General features: G+C 39.5%; 1 protein-coding gene across 1 annotated transcript in view; it reads right to left on the bottom strand.

The window, feature by feature from the left end:
• The window catches only part of PDE11A (phosphodiesterase 11A), a 357,140-nt gene that overhangs the window by 208,711 nt on the left and 136,305 nt on the right, over positions 1–12,124 (bottom strand). Inside the window, exons 3-4 of the mRNA XM_008687179.2 lie at positions 9,276–9,365; positions 5,294–5,434 (exon numbers count right to left, since the gene is read on the bottom strand). Of these exons, the coding sequence (XP_008685401.2) occupies positions 5,294–5,434; positions 9,276–9,365 (231 nt within the window). The remainder of the gene's footprint in view (positions 1–5,293; positions 5,435–9,275; positions 9,366–12,124) is intronic.

The raw sequence follows: 12,124 nt of genomic DNA, 5'->3' as shown, positions 1-12,124 counted from the left end.
CCTAAAATAAATAAATAAACCTAAAAACAAAATACACAAAAACCTTCTGCTGATCCCTCGTTTGTCAAACTCAACTGGAAGCCATTGGGCAAGAAATCCCAAGTGCCTTCAAAGGCACTGAGCTAAAGAGAGAAAGATCAAGAACAGACGGTGGCGGGGGGGGGGGGGCTTTGCAGAAAATAGTCAGTACAGAGTTGACAATGCTGAACTTTACTTGAGCCCTGATCCCTCAAAAAACAGTAATAATAAAGAAATCCCTCCTACCACTTTGTTCCAGAATTGGCTAACCTCAAAGGACCACCCTGCCCTAGCATATTCCAAAATAAGATCTGTCTTCATCCTTCCTTTTTTTGAGATGTTCCTCAGAAATGAATGTTCTCCCCATTGTAATAGGCTAGACGAAATTATCTCCCTAATTGTCTGGTGCATTTTGTCTTCCACAAGAACAAGTTGTACAAAGATACACAGGCAAATGCATGCATAGGCTGACATGGGGAGACGGCATAGAGGAGGAAGAAAATGGAAGTGTGAGGCTGAGAACCAGAAAGGACAGCCCAAAGTTAAGTTGGGAGCAGAGGTGATGAACTTTGTGTGTTGGGCAGTTTGAACTTTATGGTGTAGGCAACAGACAGTTACCAAACAACTCTGAATCATTGGAGAAGCAGATGCATGTTTTAGAAAGAGAACTAAAAGGAGTATTAAGTATTGATGAAGCATGAGAGACTATGAACTCTGAGAAACAAACTGAGGGGTTCGGGGGGGGTGGGCGAATGGGATAGGCTGGTGATGGGTAAGGAGGGCAAGTATTGCATGGTGCATTGGGTGTTATACGCAACTAATGAATCATGGAACTTTACATCAAAAACCAGGGATGTACTGTATGGTGACTAACATAATATAATAAAAAATATTATTATAAAAAAACAAAAAACAAAACAAAAAAAATTAAGTCTCATCATCCATGAACATGGGATGTCTTTCCATTTATTTGTGTTCTCTGTAATTTCTTCCAGCAATGTTTTATGATTTCCATAAACAGTCTATTGACTCAGTAATTAAGTTAAAAAAAAAAGAATTGATGGAAAGGAAAACTGCCCCATTTGCAAGTGAAGAAATGAGTTGAGGAAAATATGGAGCTAAGAGATTAGTAAAGACAGTGGTAGAAGAGGTGGGAGAAAGGGTCTAGAAATGAGGTGAGGTTTCAACGTAAAAGCAACAGAACTGACAAACGATTGAATGTAAATGGTAAGAAACACTTACAAGCTACTGTGTGGTTTTTAGCTTGAGTTACTTACTACATGATGATGATTCTATTAACTGAAATAGCAAATCTCAGAAGTGATTAAGAATTAAGATTAAGATTAAGAAATAGGAAATCTCAGGATGTGGTGGAGATAGGCAGGGGGAATTGAAGTTCATAAGTTGGATATATATATATGCACACATATACATATAGTTAACATGTCTAAGTGATTAATGATGTGAGTTAATAATCTGATATAAAATTATTAGTAAAGTGAGTTAATATAACAAATATATAATATGACATATCAATAATTAATAATGTGAGTATATACAAAATAATGATTGTCTGGATAATCATCAGAGTTTTTTTTAGATAGTTGCCACTTTGCACTCTAGAAAAAGCAGTTGGAACAAAAATCAAAAAGAATTTACACTGATTTCCTTATAGGGAGAACGCAAGCTAAAGAAAGGTGAGGAAATGGAAAGAAAGTGACCTGGAGCGATTTTTGCCATCCACTTAGGATGGAGGGGATTGAATTATAGGCTGTTCCAGAATAATCAGATAACGGTTACCTCCACCTCTTCCTCTCAAGTCTGGGATTCAGTAGGATCATCTAGTTCAATGGCTTAATTGTATGTGTATTTACACAAGAACCAAGAAGTTAAGGAACATATTAAAAAGTAAGTGTAGTTCACGCTTCCTAGTTTAGGAAGTGAGCTCCAGAAACTAGCGTCCTGGTTATAAGCTGGTTTATGCAGTCCTTGCTGGAGTTCTGCACGATGCAGTAGCAGCCAGCCATTGGGATGATCTGTGAAAAGAGAACGCGTGTAAACACCAGGGCTGAGACAGAGCCTTAGGACTTTAGCATGAAAATGTCCGCATTCTTGCTTTCCTTGATGAAGCACAGAAAGAAATAGAGATAATAGTAAATACATGAGCTAGAAAGAAGCTAACAGAAGGGATAGGAATTGCTTAGACAGGTTCATGAAATGGCATAACATTATGCAGGGAATATTCAGCTCAAAGGACTAAGTATTTCCTAATGTCAACAGTAGCTAGCTATGGAACAATCTTTCTATATTTTCAGTCTAGTAGAAGATATCATTGACAAAGTCACTTAAAATTGATTGACTAAACACTTAAGGGAAGCAAAAGGGGTAAAATAAGAATTTTGGCAGGAGAGAGGTGAAAAGGCATTCCTTGTTTCTATTTTTGGCATCCACTGAGTGAACTGATCAGGTAACACCTGCCTGCTCAGTTTAAAGACCAGAAAGGCAGTCTCTAAACAGTGAGTGAAGAGCTTGATGAATCGAAGTTTTGATAACTAGATTACAATTTCTTTTCTTCCTCTTTCCCTCAAATGAACAAAGGCCAGGAAATATCATACACCTGTAGTAACCAGCTTTTTAAATATTCAAATCACAAGGCAATAATCAGAAGTTTCTGTTTCCAGGAATGATTGTAATAAAATAGAGAAAAGCAAAAGTTATTTTTAGAGGATGGAAACTTCTACCAGATTTTTTTCCTGAAATGATGCTTCTTTTCTTCCTGATTGTAAAAAGTAGCATTTGGAATGCCAGCAGACATGATGCCATAAGTTAATGCTTTGACACATCTGTTCTCTTCCACAAACAGAGCACAGATTGATAAAATACGGAAAGAGAAAAACATAAAGACATCTAGAGGTTAAAAAGTAGAAAAAAGAGAAGGGCAGGATGGCAGAGAAGACCAAAAAGAAAAGATCTCTGAAGGGCCAAGCCTGAAGACAGAGGCCTACCGTGCTCCAAGTCCAGAAACAGGCAGGTGGCAATGACTAGAATTTCACCTTCTACTGGGGTTTGGGGATTAAAAATGTTCCCTTGAAACAGATGACCTAGCTTCATCCCCAGAAACTGAACCACGCTGCTTCTGGCTTAGTGTAATATTACCACACAGCAGGAGAACCAACTTAAGACCTGGTTCTTGACTAGGGTACAAGGAACTGCACAAACTATTAGACCAGGAGGGAAGAGTACAAGAAAGAACTAAAGAAAACAATGGCACAAACAAGCAAAACACACTCCCATCAAAATGAGCTCCAATCCCACACTCAAAAACGCATGAACAAGCAATAGTAATACAACTAAATCAACAACCTACAGAATTGGACAAGACAGACTGATAAATCTCAGTTAACGCTGAACATTTGAACACACCTGTATCAGAGACTGAGAGGTGAAGAATAGAAAAATATTAAGAATATCAATGATTTGAGCAACATCTTGTTCTTGACAATGGATCCCAAGGGAAAGTCGGCTGAGAAAAAACTTTTTTGGAAAAGACTTTCTCCCCCGAGATAAAGAGAGATCTGTGAACAGAAGTTTTCCTTTCTTCCTCTCCTGGGACACAGTTACATGATGACACACTGCCTGGAGCTGTGCCAGCCTCCTGGACCACGAGGGTGAAAGTTGTGGACACGAAAGTGGACAGAGCTGGGCTCTTGACTACATCATCGGGCTACTGCTCCACCCTGGAACCACCTCCTGCAGACTTCGTCTCATGTAAGCTGAAGCCCCAACAGCTGCCTCTTCCTGCCCTTGCTTAGTGACAGCCTACAGCCTTCCTAGACCATCATACCATTGAGCACCCCCACCACTCCCCATTCCTTTCTGGGACTTTAGAGTCAGGCGGTGAGGGGAGACTCCAGCAAGTCACCCAACTCTCTGAGCCTCATTTCATCCTCTATAAAATGAGAATGATAATACCTATTTCATAAGGATGAGGGGGAATTAAATGAACTCAAGTACTTTGCACAACATTGGGAAGCGTGCCATAAATGCGGGCTATTGTTAGGGGCCATTCTCCTAGGGTTCCACTGAGTTTTACACAGTCACAAGATAACGGCAAGGCTATTGTTTGTTTAAACCACACCTACTGAAGTAGAGATAACGCCAAGCTCTGCTAAAATATGGGCAAACACTCCTAAACATTTTAAACATATATAGATTTTTAAAAACTTCATGTTGTAAGTTTTATGATACTTATTATTACATCTCCAAAATTTATCCTAACGTTCTTATTCTTGGAGGAAAACAAACCTAAAGGCAAAGACAATAACCTTTTCTGAGTAAAGTACAGTAAAATACCATCCTGTGAGGTATTAAAATGGCACTTAAATAGCTGGAGAATTCCTGGTCTTTGAAGACAGCTCACAGTAAAGATATTAAATTGCTGCTAAGGGTTTAGACATTTAACTTTCAAGAAGTCAGATTGATGATGATCATTATTTTCAATACTGTTGTGTATTTACCGAGCAGATTTCCCCCAAAGAGCCGAAGGGCTTAACGGAAACCTGAAAGCCGAGGTGCTGCAGACCGGAGGCCTTGAACTAGCTCAACACCTGCCTTTGGAGTAACAGGAACCCCAGCGGTGAAGAGGCAAGGAGCCTCCTCCACCTGGTGTGTGCTCTGTGCAAGCGTCCCCAGCTCCAAAGCAACAGAAAAAGAACTTGGAAAGTGCACTTCAAGCCTTTGCTGCAGAGCACAGCCCAGCTGACGCCTGTCACTCCACTCGGCTCAAGGACAATCTGTCCGAGCCCCAGAAGCAAAGGACACTGCTTCTCCAGCATTTGTGTACTTCCTCCTCCTAAGAGGGCTGTGGAGCACTGTCTGGACTGCAGTTCACACCCAGAGATGCCAAGGGCCTTCCTCATGCTGGGTGAATAAGATGGGAGCTTGGCACTTGAGCTAACATTTATTCAGCTGAGAGACACCAGGCAAACCAGCTAACCCCTCGGTTCTCTCATCTGTAAATACTCAGCGCTGGGATTGATCTCGAAGGTCCCCATCAACATAAGAGTCTATGTTTCTAAGGTGACAGCAAAACAAGACGGAAAATACATGCAAAAGAAATAAAAAACTTTAAATTTATAAAAAGTGACCTCATGGTTAGAAGGATCATGAAGGAGTGGTTCAAGCCAAGATTTCACAAGCTGAATTACAAACAAACGAAAACTTTAGTCCATTAACTCAGTCTTCAACTCTGTGTGACACACAAAAGCTGACTTACTGGTGATTCAATGTCTTCCAGGAGTAAAACAGAACAGCGTTCACATTTCAACAGAGTTTGGGCCCGATGCATTATTTTCTTGACAATCTTCTCCAGGTCAGTCTGTTCTTCAAAGAGGTCATTAACAACCTCTAGCAAAGCCTAGGAAAGATGAAATGGATGTATTTAGGTGGGTATAGAACTGAATAAAAAAATTTTTTTTTACTCTCAAAGTTCCATTTAGTCTTTGCTGTAATAAAATATAAATATTTTTGTGTGGCTAATTTTTAAAGCATTGATGTTTTGACATATTCCATCATTTGGTTTTATAACACCATTTTGAACTGAAAAATACAACTTGAAAATAGTGCCAATCCATATAATCCCATATAAATCCCACATATAACTATAGGACTAGCTCCCGAGGAGCTAATGACTACACAATCCCATTTAGTCCACTATAGCTCTAGGCTTCCCTCCCCACCCCCGCCCCACTGGAGTTTTTCTGCAATGTGACTAGGTATAAACCCAACATTTTATAAATTATGAATACCTGATTCTTTCCAAAGCACATTTATTTCAGAAAATTACAAAGCAGCTCTTCCTCACCCTCAGGAAGAAATAGGTTCATGGTCAAACTCGAGACTTATTTTCCCCAATACACATTTCTCACAGAACTCTGAAAGAATTATAGGGGTGAATGCTAATTAAGCTTCAGAGCCTTCAAAAAAGTATATAAAATCCCCATTAATCCCTCTACATAAGAAGTATTGTTTCATCTCATCTGTCCAGGAAAACATAAATACTAAAATATATCTCAGGAAAGAAAATGCCATTAAAATTTCCGTTAAAACAACAGAATGAAAAACACACAAATTAAAGAAACAAAACCTTAGAATTCTAACTTGAAAACCTGCATACTCACTTAGGAATCAAATTGTAATAACGTCTCATTTTATCCAGCTAAGTTAGCTTGCAATTTTTGCTTTGAAATAATATTTATTTGGAATTTTTAATTACATGGCTTTTTCCAGAGATTTCAGAATAGTGGGCTAGGTACAGGTAGTAGATATTAGCCTTCTACCAGAGAGCAATCAGAAAATTACACAGCCAGCGAATTGGCCAGAGGGGGCTTTGTTCGATAAAACTTAATAAGATGTACACTCTCAGGTCTGACCTCTCACGAAAGGATTTTGTGGGTTTTCAAACTCACATTTATTCGGGTAGATGGTGTTGATGAGCATCCCAGGGATATGACCAGTTTTCAACTTCAGTAATGAATTTGATTTGTCCCTAAACCATTGGAAACATGTAAAAATTTCTTCTCTGAGTCTATTCAGGTAGAAAAGCATTTGAATGAGCTAAGGGATCCATGAAATGAGTCTAGTGCACCGAGCATCTAAAAGAGGACCAAATATCCTTGGTAGCATTTTCTCTAAAGAGAGCTTTTGAGTTATGGCTAAGGGCCCTGGGTGGCTCTATGGTCCTGAAGGGGAGAAACGCCAGGAGGTGAAAAAAGTTTTGATTGTATCCTGACTGTTTGGCATTGGGACAGCAAATTGCTGTAAGAAGTCAACGTGCAATAATTTCATATTTAAATATAACATTAAAAATGAGGCAATTGTCTGAATAATTACCAACACAATTCCCTGTTATTAAGGGGGGAAATATTATTTCCTTAATCATCCAGTCTATTTCTTCAGATGGATCATATTAACTGAACAATTATTTAACTTTTCAATTTGTTGTGACTGTGTGGATAGGGCCTCTGGGACCCATATACAAGAACATTTATCTCAGAGGAAAAACTAATTGTGCCTTGAGTCTTGCACTGACAAATCACATCATAGTAATTTTACTGTTTCTAATTAAAAATTGCTGCTTTACTAACAAGTGATAAAAGTTTCACAAATAACAATACAGACTAGCTCCACAATGGGAGAAAAAAGAGAAGAAAGTCTTGGATGATAGGAATTCAACAGACTGGAGGCTCTTCACATAGAGACTAAACACTCCCTGTTTCTTGACTTCCCTTATATTTGCCCCCCTCCTTCATCTAGTGCCTTTTTTTTGCTCCTGGGCTCATCATTGGACTTCTTCCCTACTTTTATCCACATATTCTCCCCCAGATTGACCCACTTGGTACCCTACTTTTAAATATCATCTATATACTGACCGTTCCCAAATACACGTCTTGAGTCCTGACATCTCACCGAAACTTTAAACTCCTGTACCCAACTGTTTATTTGCCAGCTGTATATACAAGCCAAAAGACATTTTCACTCATTTCCCATATCAATAAGCTTTGTACATTTCATGCTAATTTGGGAGGGAATCTCACTTCTCGCTGCTCTAGTCCCAGCCACATTATTTCTTTTTTTCCTAGCTCTATTGAGATATAATTAACGCATAACTTTGTGTAAGTTTAAGGTGTAAAATATGATGATCTGATACATCACGTGTTGTGAAATGATTACTACAATAAGGTTAGTTAACACATCCATCACCTCACATAATTGCAATTTGCAAATATCTTTTCCCATTACATAGTTTGCGTCTTCATTTTGATGGTTTCTTTTACTGTGCAGAAGATTTTTAGTTTGATGTGGTCCCACTAGTTTATTCCTGTGCTTTTGTATCAGAGCCAAAAAAATCACTGAAGCCTTTCCCCTGTTTTCTCCTAGAAGTTTTAGTTTCATGTCTTACATTTACATCTTAAATCCATTTCAAGTTAATTTTTCTGAGTGGTGTAAGACAGGGGTCCAATTTCAGGCTTTTTCATGTGAATATCTAGTTTTCCCAACACCATTTATGAAAAAACTATCTTTTCCCCATTAAGTATTCTTGGCTCCCTTGTCAAATATACATTGACTGTATAAGCACGGGTTTATTTCTGGGCTCTCAATTCTATTCCATTGGTCTATGTGTCTGTTTTTAGTGCCAGTACCATATGGATTTGATTATAAGAGCTTTGTATTATAGTTTGAAATCAGGAAGTCTGATGCTGCCAGCTTTACCCTTCTTTCTCAGGATAGCTTTGGCTACTTGAATTCTTCCTCTCTCCTCCCTAGACACATGGACTGAGCTCTTGCCTGCCCCAGTGCCTTTCACCTTGACATTTCCACTATCCGGAATGCTCTTCCCTGATCTCTGTGTAGTTTTGTTCCTTCATGTCATTCAGGTCTCTGTTCAAACATCTTATAGAGAACTTCTTGATTATGCTCTGAAATAAACATCCTCCCAAACTATCCTTCTGTGATCAATCTCTATCTCTTTATCTCATTTCATTTTTTGTAGGATTTATCACTACCTGATATTGTATTGTTTTTTAATTGTTTGCCTATTATCTACTGTACCTATCTACCCACCTATCTATATCTATACAATAGATATATTGTATTATGAGCCTAACATAATTAAATATCTATTTGATAGTTTAGCATTTTTTTGAGGCTTTCTTTTTTCTTTTCTCTTGTCTTCTTTTCTTTCTTTCTTATTTACCTGGATAGCTGGTGAAAGTCCCTCTGTGTCTGTGTTCCTTTATAATGCTATAAAAGTGACTGCATTATTGTCGTTATCTTGTGATGCTCTTCCAGAAAAACTTTTAATTCAAAAGCAAAATTTATGAGGTGAGGTGAAATCATTTGTAACATACCTTGCTCCTTAAAGAAACGAAATTGTAAAAATATCACTAAAGCGTGTTATTGTTTTAAAGCTATAAGTAGGAGTATATCTACTACCTTACAGTACAGATGTGAAATTAATTTCATTTTTAAAAGAAGCTGGTACTATCTGCCCCAAACAACAGAGAATTTGTATCCACTTCCATTTGCACTTATTGCTTCAAAGGTATCTTCAACCATAAACTTGAAGGATTAAACAAATAAAAAGGACTCCTGCACTATTCAAACACCATCTGCTGTTTTTAAAAGACATGATGACTCACAGACCCTTGAAAGTCAGGGAGCTTTGAGGGTTGTCAACAGCGTTTCTTTGTACTCACCCTGCTTCTTTCATATTCTTTCCTCGAGGCAGCAAAGAGCTGAGCATTAGATATGGCAATTCCACAAAATGGAAGATACATCTGCATAACCTGGGGGCAAAGACAATTTAAGAACATTAAAACATTACTGCACCAAATTCCATATTCCCTGCATTGGCCTGATCATAATACTTTCTTTTCAACCACAGAAATTGAGTATGGAATTGTTGATACTAGTATCTTAACTTCAGAAGGGGTAGTTTTCAGAGTTAACTATAAGACGGTCTCAATCAAGCTTTAACTAGGGACAGTCACATCTATGAGCCTATACGGTGAAGCAACAGACAACGATGACTATGATACAGGAACTGTATCTAAACCATCTGTGTATCCCTTCTTTGATCAGTGAAAAAGGAATAAATGAATAAACTCTCACATATCTAGAGTGTAAGGCAAGTGTCCACACTCACATTCGCAGGCCAGCAGGCTATGAGACAATTTCTTTGTACATGTGTATCTGTAGCAGGGATCTCAGCTCGACCCTAGCACTCTGTCAGCTACAAATTTCGGTATGCCTGGTAAATTGGCCCAGTAGGAACTTTAGGGGCCACAGGGCCTAATAGCCTTATGGAAAAGAGCTCAAATTATGCCCGCTGCTCTGTTGACATAACTGGATGTGAATGCAAATGTGTGGGATGATCTTACAGAAGCCTGTTTGAGGCAAGCCTGGGGATCCTTTCAGAGAGCACACTCCTATGGGAAGTAACAGCTCAGTGTGGTGGGCTCGAATCTAACAAACACTTTCTCATCATTTCATCATACTTATTTTCAGTACCGCCTGACACTCCCACTCAAATTCATCTCCAGCATCTCTGATTCCAAAGAGAGAGAGAATGCCCCAAGTAAAAACCAAAGGAACAATTTCGCTAAACTCTTCACAACGTAGAACACTGTGACGAGTAATATTGCTTTGGGATTTCTCTAAGCAGAAGGAAAAGGGCACATTTTGTACCATTGTCTTTCTCCCTCCTTCTGTTTCCTTTTCTGTCTCTGTCTCCCTGTCTGTCTCTCTCTCACACACACCCCACGCTACAATGTCCTGTGAATAGGTACAGAGCAGTGGCAAAACAGAGCAGCTCCTGCGTGCCCAGAAGAGGGAAGTGCAGTGTTCACCATGGGTGAGGGATGCGAACAGCAGGTGCAGCAGGAGATGCCCCTGGGACACGCAGAACACAATTACGTAGAGCAGGAGGTGATTTTGCAGAGGGCTTGAGAGAGACAAAAGATGAAGGACAATCCACAGTCCCTAGCATTTCTTTCCCATGAAAATCTTGCTTTGGCTACCTAGGCATACTCAACTCTGACCTTGGGTCCCAGGAAGTATTGCATGACACTGCCTGAGCTAACGCAGCGACACCACTCTTAAAGAAAGAGAAACGATGGGATTGGGATTAAGTAGAGGTACAAAATCAATGAGGTGATTTTTTACACATCTTTCCAGGATAAATTCCTTCATTGAATTTGATTCGAACTTCTATTTAATGAGGACTTACTAGGTGCCAGACACTCTCACTTCATTTCTTCATTTGAATAGCACATCAGGTTCTCACGGAGAGACTTTAAGTACATTTTAGAGATCAGGAAATTCAGTAACTTACTCAAACTCACAGAGGAACTCAGGTCATCTTATTCTACAACTGATGATCATTCCTTACAACATGCTGCCTCCTAGAACGAGACGCTATTTCTGTCACCCCCTCATTCCCCTTCTTTACTACTCCCCTCATGCCTTAGGAAGTTTGTTGATAAGCCCAGATAAAGCTGCTGACATAAAGTTGCCAGATATTCTGCCAGAATATCCCTGTTGTTAGCCAGAATGGGACCACTTTCTTTCTTTCTTTTTTAGATTTTATTTATTTGACAGAGAGAGAGACAGCCAGCGAGAGAGGGAACACAAGCAGGGGGAGTGGGAGAGGAAGAAGCAGGCTCATAGCGGAGGAGCCTGATGTGGGGCTCGATCCCATAACGCCGGGATCACGCCCTGAGCCGAAGGCAGACGCTTAACGACTGCGCCACCCAGGCGCCCCAGCATGGGACCACTTTCAACATCACCTTACACAAGCAGGAAACACTTCTTTTTTGTTTCCTGTTTTTCTCTGCTGTGGAGGTGGTGACTATGATGGAGGTGGAGGGGAAGAGGAGATATGAGTTATTTTACCCTCCCCCTTTTCCTTCCTTCCTTCCTTTCTTTTCTTTTTTTTTTTCCTTTTCTCTCCTTCTTCTTCTCTTCCTCCCTCCCTCCTTTCTTCTTTCCTTCATTTCTGTATTTATTTGCCTTCAGAGGCCATGCTTAAGGCGGTTTACAGGTTATGCAAGTAGGTAAAAGAGAATGACCAAATGAATACATGAAATGTTTTCTAATATTTCTAGGCTTGGTTCAATTCATTTGTAATACCAATATTTATTGAGCTCCAAGCATTGTGCATAGTTAAAAAGAATGTGAATTTTAAATTAGATGACCACTGGGGCACCCGGGTGGCGCAGTCCTTAAGCATCTGTCTTCAGCTCAGGGCGTGATCCCGGCGTTCTGGGATCGAGTCCCACATTGGGCTCCTCCGCTATGAGCCTGCTTCTTCCTCTCCCACTCCCCCTGCTTGTGTTCCCTCTCTTGCTGGCTGTCTCTCTCTGTCAAATAAATAAATAAAATCTTTTAAAAAAATAAAAAATAAAAATAAATTAGATGACCATTGTCCTTCATATGGCTGTTCTGTGTGAAAGCCAACAAGTCACTTAACCTTTCTAAACGTATTTCCTTATCTATAAAATGCCTGGTTTCACTGGCTAATCTTTCCTTTTTAGTTCTCACATTT

Source organism: Ursus maritimus, unplaced genomic scaffold (assembly GCF_017311325.1).
Source record: "Ursus maritimus isolate PB19 unplaced genomic scaffold, ASM1731132v1 scaffold_1, whole genome shotgun sequence".
Lineage (NCBI taxonomy): Eukaryota > Metazoa > Chordata > Mammalia > Carnivora > Ursidae > Ursus > Ursus maritimus.
This window is presented reverse-complemented; position numbering and strand designations above follow the sequence as displayed.